The sequence below is a fragment of the Phalacrocorax aristotelis genome, chromosome 5, assembly GCF_949628215.1.
Source record: "Phalacrocorax aristotelis chromosome 5, bGulAri2.1, whole genome shotgun sequence".
Lineage (NCBI taxonomy): Eukaryota > Metazoa > Chordata > Aves > Suliformes > Phalacrocoracidae > Phalacrocorax > Phalacrocorax aristotelis.
The window spans coordinates 22,468,920-22,483,600 of NC_134280.1; the positions used below are offsets into that span (position 1 = coordinate 22,468,920).

Here is a 14,681-nt window from a genome sequence, read left to right on the forward strand (position 1 = left end):
CTCAGGACTGGCTCTGCAAGATGTAGGCAAATGCTTTTGGGTCTGCCCAGGGGTCCTGTCACCAAGCGCCAGAGCTGGGCCTTACCTGTGGGTCAGCTGCAGCGGAAAGGCCAGGCCAGCTCTGCACCGAGCAGTGCATTGAGGCTTGTTGCCCATGCCCAGACAGACCATGTAGCTCCACTTGCACTTTAATCCCTTCACACAGGCACTGAAGGGCTTTATAATCAACTGGTTGTTGATAGCACCTGGGTATAAAATGGCAGGAGATGGCACCCAAGACCGTGTAAGACCAGTACAACCGTTTGTGTATACTGTGAGTGCCTTCTGTTGTACAGGCCTACTTCCCAACGCATAGGTCCCAATATTTACTAGCTGCCAAAAAAATAGGGTGATGTCATGATGAAGAGCTGTAGTAGTGGCAGCCAGCTGGGCCCATGTCACTGTGCCCCTGCAAGGAGGTGGCAGACAGGGGCTGGTGTCCTCAAATTGGCCTTCTCAGCAGTTCCGTCCCGCACAGCAGACCCTTGTTACAGATGTGGTCCAAATGCATACAAGTACTTGTTAACCTGCTGCAAGATACACATATGCTTGTCTGAAGGGTAAGAGATGAAGTGCTAAAGCACAAGGGACAGTACAAGTACAATTTATTGGTATCATTTGGGCCACGAAAGTGGTGTCCTTTAAGCAAAAGAATTATGGAATAAGTACACATAGTAATTGTAGGTTTTAATAAAGAGTCATTATTTTTCCATGGCCTTAAATACTAACATAAATTAGATATCATGTAGGTATGTCAATAGGTGTTGATAGTCACTGTCAATAGTTTCAGAACTGAGCCATCCAAACTAATTATTGTTCTGAAACATAAAAACACTAAAAAGATTAAAACCAAAGGCCAATAATGCAGGTTCCTTTTTCATTTTCAGTTAGGGATTAAAATACAGGCTTCCTTGGGAAAAGAGCATTTCAGATTCAGCTATGCAATTTCAGTAGGGTCTGTTGAAGTAATTCGATTAATGGAGTTGTACAAAAGTTGAAATTGTTTTTTGCTGCCTGGATTAAGGGATGCATCCTAGTAAAGTTACCACCCTTACGGCTATCTCCAAGGTTCAGCAGTTGGTTCTGTTGCCTAGTTTTATGAGATATTCCATTATGGTGTGATTTGTTATAAAGCCCTCACCCCCAGCTGCCAATTACAGGACATGGAGAATGACTTTTACAGTTAATACTCTACTGTTCAAAATCAAGATTTAAATTTTGAAACTGTAACTTAGACTTTCTAACTGCTTTGTCTCCAAGCTCCCAGTCACTAAAGGAAAGAGTCCTGTTGTCATGCAGACAATTATCAGTAACATATTTCAGAGAAACATGCAGTAGACCTTACAATAAACTGTTACAGATACAAGCTTTTGTGAGAAGAAGATACTTCCTGACCTTTGTCATTGCTGAATGAACTGTCACTCTATTTATCAACTCAGCTTAATACAAGCAAAGAGCTGATGATGGCTACTTTTTTTTTTCTACCTTTACGGAATGTATTTATGATTTCTGTAAAAATACTCGTCATTGTCTTGCCTTCAGAAAAAAAAAGAATGCATTATGCAGCACTGTCTCAGTAGAAGTGATTTAAATAACCTGTGATGATTAGCTGTAGGATTTTGCATTGATTTAACTAAAGCATTTATTCCTATTCAAAATCTATTTGACAGCTTTGATCAGTGGTGAGTGTAGGGGAAATGGTCCTCAAGAGCTTCTGTTCCTCCTCTTGATTGCTTGCCTTACTTTTGTGGAGCTGCCTTCTTTGTAAGTACTTCATGGCTTTGTTGAGGGGGCACCGCTGTGTGGGCTCGGGGCAATGTGTTAGTGCTGTAGCTGTGCACAGTGGAAGCCCAGCCTCCGCCCGCAACCCGGCTGAGGTTCAGGGTATGGCAGGGTGGGAGGCTGGGGCTCTGCACCCACAGTAAAGGTGGCTGCTGTAGTCTTCTGCAGACCAAATGTTAGGAGAGATTTGATCCCCTCAGATACACAGCGTCGTTCTTGGGATTGGTTTTTATTCACAGGGCTTACCTAGACAAGTGGCAGTTTCCAGAACACCAGAGTGGAGTCTTCCTGGGTTGCTAGTTGAGGAATGACAGGGCTGTGCAGCCTGACTGCGGGTGGTGGCAATTCCCCAGCTCACCAGCAAAGGTCTTCCCCATTTTCAGGCTTTCTTTCCCTTAGCAGTGGGCGAAGCTACTTCCTGAATGCATCAGCCTATGCTTAGTCCCCTGCATGTGCGTAACAGGTGTGCTTGATACAGAAAGCTACAGACATTTAGGGTACTGCCGAACTCACAGTGTTGTAGAGCACTTGGTAGCACAATGGGGTACCAACACACACATACCTACCACAGAGCATTTGCTTACAGAAAAGAAACCTTGCAAATTTTGTATTGCAGTAATTCAGCTAATTGGGGCTCCTGTGGTAACAAGCTTATAATAAGCTCCTTCCACGGCCATCAGTTCATCATGTGTGCCCCTTTCAATGATGAGTCCTTGCGACATCACAGCAATGATGTCAGCGTTCTGGATCGTGGACAAGCGGTGGGCAATGATGATGCAGGTACGGCCTTCTCTGGCCTTATCCAGCGCTGCCTGCACAGTCTAAAGGTAACAGACGAAGTGTCAGAGTGAAAATACGCAAACCAAATTGGGGCTCAGGGCTGGAGAACTCTGATTGCTTCAGATTAATTAACTGTATTGTGCAACACTTGTAAAAGTGACTATGAGGCTAAATCAAAGGTTATGTCACTGGTGTGCTTAGCTGGGCCATGAACCCAGTTTATTAGCCGTACAAAGAAGGGACAGGTAAACATAGACCACAGCAGAAATCAAGGCAGGCCTTTATTCAGCTGATGTGCTGAATGTCAGCTCAGGGCGGCTGTTTTTAAATTTCCACCATCTCTAATCTCTGAGTGTAATCAAGCCATGCAAATTATTGCCCAAGCTCTTAGGCCCCTCACTGCTGTTTTCATTGGCTATTCAGGCTCATCATTCATATGCTTGAATACATTTTTGTTTGTTTGCTTTTCAATGTGCAGAAACTATACTTACGAAACATTCCCACTGAATGCTTTGAAACCCAGGGAATTAGTAAACACATTTCTGAAAAAGTTCTGCCTCTCACTGGCAGTCTAAGAGCCCCTGTAGCTGGCTGCCTTTCTCATAGCCGTGCTTTCTGGATCTTTTGAAAAGATTGTTAAAGCTTTAAGTGCAGAATTAACAATGTGGCGTGACGTTGCGGTCACGCGGTGGAGTGCATTGGGATGTCTCTGTAGGACAGAAAAAGGCCTTGTACATTGTAAGCCATTGCATTAACTTTCCCGTATTGCTTATCACCGTGCATTTACCTTTTCACTTTCTGTGTCTAAGGCAGATGTAGCTTCATCCAGTAATAAAATTTTAGGATCTCGTATGATGGCCCTCGCTATAGCAATGCGTTGTTTTTGCCCACGAGACAGCTGGGATCCTTGAGCCCCAACATTAGTTTCGTATTTCTGAAAAATATACAACAGGAAGGTGTCATTCAGGTGCAAGCGAACACACCATTATGCAGCCTGAAGGAAGAGCAGGAGGAGAGAGGCAAGAGCGCTTCTTGTTGCTGCCTCCTTAAAAAAACAGGTGATCCAGAAATACTGTACGAGTGACACACATGTCTGGGGAGACCTTTCTGAGCTGTGCTTTGCAGTGCACATGGCCCAGGGCCCTGGGCAGTATGGTGGCGGGCCTGGAAGAAAAATTTTATAGCAAGATGATGGCTGATTTGTCTGAGGCAAAAGAAACCCCCCACCCTAGATTTGGGAGAAGAGGATAGAAGTGATTTAAGGGATTTCTGGACAAACATGTTGTTCGGGTGCCTAAACTGTATCCATACATTTTATGTCCTTCTGATTTATATTTCTACGATTTCAGTGTATTTAAATACTTCTTAAGTGCACATAAGCAGCCAGCTTCAAATATTTTTGTCTAAGTATCATGCGCTAATCACAAGACAAATGTCCCTCAGTTGGGAACAGGATTTGTGTTTCCTGACTCAGTGTAACATTTTAGCTGCTGAACTGTGCTGCTGCTTCTTTCTTGTCCACAGCTTTGAAAATCTTCCTTTTTCTCCTGCAGAGGCATAACCGCTGGTTTCAGTTTTATAAATATTTGCCTACCCTGTAAAGATCCCATAGCAACTCACGCCCAAACACTCAGGAACATAATGAATGGTCATGACACCCTCTTTGCTCCTACTGTCACAGCTGTAAAAGTAAATAAAATGTATACATGTGTAGCAACTTTAACTGGGTTTAAAGCAACGCCACTGCTATGAACACTGAGCAGCCTACCTGTAGCTCCACAGCCACGGCCTCGCGGATACTTACGTCAGGCAGTGACATGACAAAATCGTGCAGCTGAGCCTTCTGGGCCGCTTCTATGACTTGTTCCATCCTCGTCTCTTTGGTGTTACTGCCATATTTGATATTTTCCGCAATGCTGCAGTCAAATAGCACGGGCTCCTGGGACACTATTCCAATTTTTGATCGAAGAAACTGTACATTTATTTTCGTGGTGTCACGTCCATCTATTAACTGCCATGAAATAGGAGAACACTTGAAACATCATTCCAAAACAACAGCCTGCAAAAGCCAAATAGTTTAAAGTGAAACTAAATGATTTAGCCATATTACTAAAATGCAAACACAACTGATATAAAGCTATTTGAAGACTCCTTTTGTGGAGTTTGTACATTTGACTCCTTTGTGCATGATGCGTATTTTCTGGGTATGTCTGTGACCCAGCCAAACACTACACCTTTTGCTTAATCGTAAGTGCAGGTGAACTATTTAATTGCTTAAGGTTAGGCACATGTTTTGTTGCCTTCCTGGCATAGTGATCACCACTATTACTCTTTCCAAAGAAAGAGAAATCAAACTAGATGGTGAAGTATTTACATGAGGAAAAGATATAAAAGCTTTCTAAGCTATCAGTAATTGAATAACTGGACATTAAATCTAGACAAATTCAACCTGCAGAGAAATTGCAAGTTGAAGCTGTATATTTGGGGATGTTCCAGACTCTCTGTTGCTCCATACAGACTTGACTTTTGCTTGTGCTCTCACAATGTACGCCATGCATTATGTGTTTCATTCAGGCGCTACCAAGGTGGATGTTTATGGCCTACATAATGCACGAGGGTACACCTGAGGCTTGTAGCATTCTGATCTTGCCTGAATACATCTGAGGTGATACTCAGGAATTGCCTGAACAGTGCACACTTGGTCGCGAAGGAGCTGAAGGCCCAAGCTGTATATGTACATGCCACCACTGCTGGGCTGCACAGTAGGACACAGCCGGAAGTGTCTTTGCAGCATTGCTGAAAACAACCGGGCACACGAACCACCATTCCTTTGCTTACCACACTTCCTTTCTCAGGGTCATAGAAACGCTCCAGAAGCTGGACACTGGTGCTCTTACCACAGCCGCTGCTTCCAACAAATGCCAAAGTCTGTCCAGGCTTAACAGTTACAGAGAGTCCTTTCAGGACCTGAATATCAGGCCGAGAAGGGTATGTGAATTTACAGTTAAGAAATTCAATGTTTCCCTTGAAATCATCCTGGTGGGGGAAAAAAAAAAAAAAAGAGAAAGATCCTACAATGAGCTTGAGCTCCAAACTGAGTTGTAAAGTACAAAGTAACTCTTCCTCAAATTCCATTCTTGCATCTCTTATTTAAAATATGACATTAGTGCTTGTGAAATTCACCCAGAAAGGGGGATTAAAAACCATACTGGAGGAGCTATTCTGGAGACAAAGCCATTAATCATAACACTATTGCTCTGCTTATGCTTCCCTGTACTGCACTGGTCAGAGGCATCAACTGGAAATAGGATCACCTTGCAAATCGGTAAGTTTTTTTATTTTAATACAGACACTGTATAAGTGTAAATTTGATGATATTCCAAACACATTTGTGCAAAAAGCTGGATTTGGTAAGAAAAAAATTAAAAATTAATTGAACTTCACAACGTTAAACCAGCACATAAATTCAGGTTGGTTTTCCCAGAACTCTTAAAAAACTCTTTTACAAAACCCTAAAGGAAATCAAGATACTTTATTTTCATGGTCTGAAGCAAAATACTTAATGTATTTAGTTCATAACAATTATTTCAAGTTTTCATTTAATTCTGAAAAAGAAAAAGTTAAATGAAAATTAAACTACTTGAATATTCCAGGTCAATTCACCAAAAACTGAGCATTTTCATTCGCCTCCTCATGAACACCCCCAACATTTTGCTGTGAATGGGAAAAAGCCTCCGTGATGAGCTAATGATAGTCAGGTTTATGTGCGAACTGTAGAGCAGAAAGAAAAAACCATGCTATTCTGTGAGTCACCCAAATTGGTCCAATTCCAATTTATGGGAGTTTTACACTGACAAATGCCTAATAGCCACACTTGATATCACCCTTCCTGTCTAGTACAGAGCTCGCTGTTTCCAAAAGAGCAAAGACAAGTAAAAATTACACAATTAGCATAATGTTCTTGTAAAGCAGTGATCCTCATTGACTTATAAATCGTTAGTGCAACTTTGGTGCTTATATTGAGCTGGATGACATCACAAATTATGCATCTCTGCTCTTACCCATTTTTCTCCCTTTTCACTGTAAACACTGATTTTAGGAAGCCGATCAACCAGTTGAAAAAATCGTGCAGCAGATGTTTTGGCTTTGGCATAGTTTGGGGTGTAGGAAGAAGCTCTTCCCAAAGCAGTTCCACTGGTCACAACAGCAGAAATCACCCTGTGAGGAAGGGGGACACAGTCATTCTTGGGAAGCCATCGAGAAACTGAACGCTACACCGAGACTAGCGCTCCAGGAGGAGAGCCTGTTTCTGGCTGCCAGCAGGCTCTCACCTGAACACGAAGCTGTAATGGAGTCCTTCAGTGTCAACTAGAAACCCTCCGTATCTGTAAGAGACAGCATTGGCAATGAACACTATGCTCTGGGCAAAGCCAAAGCAGAGGCCGTAAATGTGTGCTTTTTTGACTGCGGCTCTGTAGGGCAGATCCAGATGCTTCTCAAAATTGCTGATAAACATTTTCTCTTTCCCTATCCCAGCTACAGTCCTGATGTTAGAGAGGGCTTCACTGGAAATCTGGAGGAGGAAAAAAAAAAAATGGCTAAAAACTCATGTTTACTTGGAAATGTAGCATGCGCTCTTTCACAAATGCATGGTTCTTTCATGAACACTGGGCACTAATGCCATATATAAATTGATCCAGATATGATACAAACCGGCCCAAATGTCAGTCAACCAGAAGAGGAACTTTCCTACAAACAATTACCAGCCTCAATAGTTATGCTCCGCTTGCTCCACTAGAGTTAAGGTACTGTAAGCACAGTTAGGAAATCGGGCACATGCTCTCACTTGTGACTTATTTCAAGTCATGTGAACAAACGGAACATCCACAAAAGCAAAAACAGTTTTAGGAACACTGTCATTTCCTTGATTGCATGCATTTATTAATTAAAGATGTTTACTTAAATTATTTCATTTGTTTTACTTATAGCATTATTCAGGGAAAGGGTTAGAAGGGATGCTATCCCCAATTTCTGTTTCACAAATTAAAAGCACTTGAATTTACTACATATCCTCATCTGCTCACCCACCCTCTTTCTCTTGTTTATGTCCAAAAAGCCTTGATGAGATGGAACATATAAATGGCAGGTGACACCCTGATTCCTCTAACATCAGTGACATGATTTCCAGGTTTTTTTACCTTGTGCACAGGCAAAGAGTAAGCAAATACTTGCCTAGATACATAGAAAAATGCACACAGGAAATTATGAGACAATCCCTGTGGAAACTTCTCTGGAGCTTTAACTAATTGTAGGCTTTACATTGTGCTTTGTTGCCAGCCAAAATTTGGTTTTCTGTCCCCCCCAAAAAATAGCACTGCAGTTTCATCTATAGAAGTAAATTGACTGTTTGTTCGATCCTAATTTCACCCTACTTATCTCAAGTAATTTTATTAAGAAATTGGTTTAAAATGCTGTAGTTTGCCTGGACTTTGACAGTAGCTTCATAGTGTGACGCTTTCCTATGGGAAGCAATAGTCTGGCATATGGCTTATGAATGTTTTCAGCATATAGGAAGAGCTCTGAAGATAAATCATTAAAAATATTCCATCCAGTTTCAGGGTTTTATTTTCCTGGCCAAAATTAAGAGTCAAATCTCTTGCATAATCATACAATATGAAGGAGCGGATAAGGAGGTACTGTGAATTGCATTGTTCAGACTCTGCTTTTCCATGTTTAGCATGGCTGATGAGCAATCGCTGCAGAAGAATTCAACATGTTTAGCATTTGGATGCAGTACTGGCAAATAAATTAGAAAATAGCACCAGACATAATCAGTCATTGCCAAAGCTGCTGAAGCATTGCGTGCCCTCTTCGTCCCAGCCTCTGGGTCATTCTGTTGAATAAAAGCTGATGCCTTGACTCATTAGTGAAGTTTCTCTCCTTGTCAAGACAGTATTTTGATTTATCACTTTTTGTAAATAATTAAACCATTCTGAATATAGGCAATTGGTCAGGTCTTAATTCTTCCTTGGCTTTCTGGAACAGAAGATTGTTCCTAACAGCACTTAAGAGTGGCCCGTAAATGCATTAATTTGATTAGTGACACCAAAATCAAGTGACATTAATTCACGTAATACCTTTTATGCATTAAAGAAAAAAATAAATTCCAGAAGTCTGCATGTGTAGGTGATCACACGATTCTTTTTTTTTTTAAGTTCTGTGTCCCCAGTCATGACACGCTTCTTCAAATCACACCCAGAAATGGGAACTGGGAGCTGAAAATTTGCTTCCTCAGAAATCAAAAAGGAGGGTGGCAGGCTGAGGAAAGAGACAGCCAGTGGGGGCAGAGCTGGGCAGGGCGAAGGGCTCCAGTCCATGTGTTTGCTGCACAGGTTAAGGTCAAAAGGAGGCTGAAGATGGCTGGGAGCTCAGATGGGTAGAGGGAAGGTTCAGATGGGGCAGGGTGGAAGGCGGGATGGGTAAGACACTTGGTGGGCAGGTGTAGGAAGACGGAAGATTGGGAGGAGCAGGAACTCTTGCAAGAGTCATTTTAGGATGGGCTAAAGTAGCTCTGCAGAAGGAAAAAATCCCTGAGGCTTTGATGGGGCCTGATGCTAGAAATATGGCAGCCTAAAGCGGGGGAGAAGGCTCAGGCATTACTCTGAGCAGGGTAACCTGAGGTAGTCTTCCTCATGTCACCTGTCTTCTAAATCCCATGTGTTTCTGATGCAGTTCAGTTTCTTCACAGTTGAACTAGGTAGATTTAAAAGTATCAGGTTCTGGGTCATGTGCCAGAACTTAGTGACTCAGGACTAAAGTCAAAGAAGTGTGAGTGTTTCCAAGGCACCAGATCTGCCTGCTCCTCTTTGTGCGTAGGAGAGAACTCATGAGAAAATGACATTCCTTTCTTTTGTGGCCCTACCTTTTCCTTGTTTGGTACACGGACTGGAAGCCTGCTCAGCCAAGCAAATTTCATAAGGCCATTCTCAGCCCTTTGCAAACTGCATGAACCTATTCTCAGCCTTCGAGGCGAGGCAGTTTGCAGGGTCTTGCAGCCAGCAGGGCATGGGATGCTGCCAACCGTGATACTGGAGTTACAGTAACAAGGACGAGGGCTTTAGCCAGGGGTCACTGGACACATTCTTTCTAAGGCAAGAGAATTCCTTCCTGGTATCCCATGCTGGCTGGTTTATACCCACACTGGTGTGTTTTCACCATGGAGCAAAATTTAAAGTATTATGAGAAAGTGCTATCTCTCCTGTTACAAATTAGCAGAAAAGGGTTAATGCTTATCTGAATTTAAAAAAGAAATTTATATTCTAGCTCAGAAATGAGAATCAATAGAATTTTGACCCTTAAAATCCACACATAAAAATAAAGTTATGCCTGTGATCTAGCAGCACACATTGATGGAGAAGCTGGTAAGCTAGTAGGACCCACTGAAGGAAAAAGTCTGCTCTCTAAAATCCACGCACTGATCTGTGGTTCAGAGCCGAATTCTCAGGTGTGAGGATTTCTAAGTGAACACGTATCGCTGCTGTCTGAGGACAGCATAATCACAAGGCATCCACAAATGGGTATTTAAATAAAACCTGTCAAAGGTGAAACAGACTACTGAGAGATCTGTGTCTATCAGTCAGGCCCAATAACTTTTGAAAAGTCAGTCACATGCCATGCAGCAAGTTCTTCTGCAGTTAGGGAGCTCCCAGTAGTGTTGAATCATTTGACAAGCTGAAATATTACATCTTATTTGCAAAACACTGCCAGTTTCAATACATTTGAATTACTGATCACAGAATCACAGAAACACAGATTGGAAGGGACCTCAGAGATGGTCCCAAATGCCTGATTTTTCAACTACCTGTGTCTGCAAATATAAAGTTTTTAAATAACGTTACCCGTCCAGTAGCTTCCAGTGCTTTCTTGTCCTGAGAGGCAAATCCTGTCAGCATTTTAGCCTGCACAGCTCCAGATAAGGCCAAAAATGGCAGGAAACACAGTATTACTAAACTCAGTTTCCAGCTGAAGTAGAAGGCAATGACCATGGCTACCCCAATGCTGGTCAACGAATTGACAATCATTCCTATCTGCGATCCAGTTGCCTTCAAAGAAAAGAAAAAGACATGATTGACTTGTACTCCAACAGTAACTTCAATAATCTTTAAATAAATTTTCCTATAAAATTTTAGAAAACTCTAAATGATATTAAAATATCATAAAGCACCAATGGCTGCTGACTGCACTGAAATTTAGCCAGTTTGGATATACTGTTATGAATTAATTGTATCAAGAGAAAGACTGAAAATATCCAATATTCCTTTCACCCATCAACCTTTACAACAAGAATTGAGAAAATTCTTTCTAATGATTGTGAGAAATACAGTCTAACTATTGAAATTAGTTCCCTTGGTTTCCTGCAGAATCACTCATCTGAATAGTCTGTTTAGACACCCACATTTACACATCTAGATTTAAATAATAAACAGAAACCTTTTGCAACTTAACTATTAACAAACAACAAAGTCTCTGCTGTGCTAAAATCAGTAAGAAACATCACTGATAAAGGATGAATTAAAGTTACATTTCTGCCTGTCTCTTTATTAAGGAAAAATTTTAAATACACCTTTGACAGCATCTTTATTGGATGTATTTGTCTTCTTATGTACTGCAAGAATACTATTGTTTGTAATAAACTTGATTTATTTACCAGAAGTTTTTCATATCAGTAAACAGCAGCCCTAGACAGTAACCAGATTGCTATGCATTAGAAAAAAAAAAAAATATACATTTTATGTATGTATACATTTTATATAGAAGTCATGGAGAACAGGGTATGTCCCAGAGGACTGAAGGAAGGCAAATGTTACCCCTATCTACAAGAAGGGCTCGAGGGAGGATCTGGGTAACTATAGGCCCATCAGCCTTACTTCAATCCCTGGGAAAGTTATGGAACAAATCCTCCTGGGGGCCATCACAAGTCAATGGAAGCACGTAATTGGGAAAAGCCAACATGGCTTCACTAAAGGCAGATCGTGCTTGACAAACCTGGTGGCCTTCTATGACAAAGTGACTTGCCTGGTTGACATGGGGCAGGCAGTGGACATCGTCTACCTGGACTTCTCCAAGGCATTCGATATGGTCCCCCACGGCCTCCTCCTGGAGAAATTAATGCGTTATGGCCTAGACAAGTGGTCTGCGCAGTGGGTGGGGGATTAGCTGACAGGCTGCACCCAAAGGATGGTGGTAAATAGCTCTTTTTCAAAGTGGCAACCTGAAACAAGTGGTGTCGCCCAGGGAACAATATTGAGCCCAATGTTATTCAACATCTTTATAAGTGATCTGGATAACGGCATCAAGTGTAGCCTGATGAAGTTTGTGGATGACACCAAGTTGAGTCGGGAAGTAGACACTCCAAAAGGGAGAGCTGCTCTGCAGGGAGATCTGGATAGGCTGGAAGAGTGGGCCAACAAGAACCTTATGAAGTTCATCAAGGACAAATGTAAGGTCTTGCACATGGGAAACCATAATCTGGGAGTGCAGCACAGAATGCGATCCACCTGGCTGGAGAGCAGCTCTGTGGAAAGGGACCTGGGGGGCCTGGTGGACAGGAAGCTCAACATGAGTAAACAGTGTGCTGCTGCGGCCAAAAAGGCCAATAGGATGATGGGTTGCATCAAAAAGGGCATCGCCAGCAGAGATCAAGAAGTCAGTATCCCACTCTACTCAGCGCTTGTCAGGCCACACCTGGAGCACTGTGTACAGTTCTGGTCCCCGCTGTACAAAAAGGATGTGGACAGGCTGGAAGGGGTCCAGAGAAGGGCCACAAGGATGATCAGAGGACTGGGAAGGCTGCCATATGAGGATAGGCTGGGAGAGCTGGGTTTGTTCAGCCTTGAGAAAAGGAGGCTTAGAGGGGATCTCATCACCATGTACCAGTACTTAAGGGGTAGTTACACAGAGGATGGAGACTCCCTTTTTACACGGAGTCACATGGAGAGGACAAGGGGGAAGGGACACAAATTGCTCTTGGCGAGATTCCGATTGGACACGAGAGGGGAATTTTTCACAGCGAGGACAGTCAACCATTGGAATAATCTCCCCAGGGAAGTGGTTGACTCGGCCACATTGGACACTTTCAAGAGTTGTCTGGACAGGGTGCTGGGCCATCTTGTCTAGACTGTGCTCTTCCTAGAAAGGTTGGACTAGGTGATCCCTGAGGTCCCTTCCAACCTGTCATTCTGTGTGATATCCTTGATAATTTTCAGTCATATTCATTTGCAGGATGTGAACTTGCAGCACAAAATGCTCATCATCTACTCCTACTCTTACCTGCAGCAATAAGGCAAGGTGCCTCAGGCCTGGCCACAGCGGAAGGTACACCTCCCAGCTCTGCAGACGCTACCAAAATGAGCAGCCATCGGGCTGCTCTCACCTGGATCCTGCATCTCTAAACCCCCACCTCACCCCAAGATTCCACTTCCTACTGGTGCAGATGTAGACATTTTCAGAGCCTGGGCACTTGGGTGCATCTTCTGTCCTTCAGCTTGCCCTGCAATAGTAGCAGTTGGCTAAGCTCTGTGTCAGGCAGTGAGAGGTGGAGGACACTTCTGCTTAAGTAGCTCTGTTTTGTTCCCCCGGAGCTGTGGGTTGAATGGCTGTGCCCCACTGCTCTACATGTGCTTAGAACAAAGATGTCCCTTAGCAGTCTATTAAATGGTTCAGTCAGTGTTTTACAAGTTTGCTTATTTCAATTAAAGTATGCCCTGTAAGTGCCTGTAAGGGCTGAAGTGGTTTGCAGCTGGTTTCTCTGATTCTGTAGAAATTGCTGCTGACAGGGGTTTTGGGAACATCTTCTCTCACTTGTCTTTTAAATTCTTAAAATCTCCATTAATAGTTTTTAAAAACTAACCCATCATCTTCAGTCAAGCTGAAACAGGACAATTTTTGTAACAAAGAAATCTGTATGCTTCCTTCTCTGTTTCTAGAAAATTGCTTGCAGTGGAGCCAAGTAAAATGGCATCTGACTCTTCCTCCAAACCATCAGTTCAGATGGGTAACATTTACGGCTCCGCATGATTTAACCCTTACCCACCCATTAGGGAACACAATGCATGGGGTTAGTGGTTCACTTTCCAAAATAAGAAGTCACACTGAAACTGTCTGCATGAGTTCCCAGCTGGAGCACCAGCCAATACTGTAAACTGTTTTTTCAAGTGGACTATCACTTTAAATCAAAACTGCCACAACAAGCACAAAACCATGCTGAAAACTTGAAAACATGATGAATGTCACTGAAATACTCATCTGACATGTTTTTTAAATAAACATTTAAAGCACCTCCAGAAAAAAGAAATTAAAACTTTTGCACCAGATGCTCCTTCCCATTCCATTGAGAGCTGGTATTTTATTGATTTTTGTGTTCTTGTTCTGCTAATACAGGCAGGAAAAAATGGGTCATAAATTGTGACCCTATCTGTGCTTTTAGGTAAATACAGTGACAATAGTTCCATGTTGACAGTCTACGATAACTAGAAATAGCTTAATTGACTGACCAGGGACTGATCTACACTGGCCTTGCTGGTTGTATGCTAGCTCATTTCTGTGACAGTGTGCCAAAATAGGCCCTCAATCAGTGCTTATAGTAAAATGATTCTTAAGCTACCAGGTCTTACCCCTTGGACCTGTGAGGCATCTGTTGCAAGTCTTGTAGTCAAAGTACCAGGGCTGTTCTTCCGGTCATCAAACCAGCCAATGTCTTGCCCTAGCATAGCCTGGAAGCCAATTTTCCTTAAGCGTCTTGTAAGCAGCTCACCAGACTTGGCAAAGGTGTATCCCTGGGGTGCATAAGAATAAAACACAATATTGTACAGAAAGAGATACCCACAGAGTAAGGGATCAGAAACAAAAATTACCCATATTAGACTGCTATTACCTGTAGAAACTGTGTGAAAAATGAAAGAATGCCAACAAAGACAAAGAGCAGGCAGACACCATTGATCTGGATTCTTCGTTGTTCTTCTTCAAGAATGGAGAAAGTCTTTGAAAAAAAATGGGTGACATCGTATTAGAAGTGTCAGTTT

At 42.5% G+C, this 14,681-nt stretch overlaps 1 protein-coding gene across 6 annotated transcripts in view; it reads right to left on the reverse strand.

Annotated features, from left to right (window-relative positions):
* Positions 1 to 627: 627 nt before the first annotated feature.
* ABCB11 (ATP binding cassette subfamily B member 11) overlaps positions 628 to 14,681 on the reverse strand; it is a 59,433-nt gene continuing 45,379 nt past the window's right edge. For 5 of the 6 annotated variants that reach the window (XM_075093371.1, XM_075093369.1, XM_075093372.1 and 2 more), the window contains 9 exons: positions 14,534 to 14,638; positions 14,274 to 14,435; positions 10,500 to 10,703; positions 6,933 to 7,174; positions 6,663 to 6,819; positions 5,440 to 5,637; positions 4,406 to 4,612; positions 3,389 to 3,535; positions 628 to 2,642 (listed from right to left, as the gene is read on the reverse strand). In XM_075093371.1, the coding sequence (XP_074949472.1) occupies positions 2,442 to 2,642; positions 3,389 to 3,535; positions 4,406 to 4,612; positions 5,440 to 5,637; positions 6,663 to 6,819; positions 6,933 to 7,174; positions 10,500 to 10,703; positions 14,274 to 14,435; positions 14,534 to 14,638 (1,623 nt within the window). In that variant the 3' untranslated portion in view covers positions 628 to 2,441. The remainder of the gene's footprint in view (positions 2,643 to 3,388; positions 3,536 to 4,405; positions 4,613 to 5,439; positions 5,638 to 6,662; positions 6,820 to 6,932; positions 7,175 to 10,499; positions 10,704 to 14,273; positions 14,436 to 14,533; positions 14,639 to 14,681) is intronic. The other variant, XM_075093373.1, reaches the window with a different exon arrangement.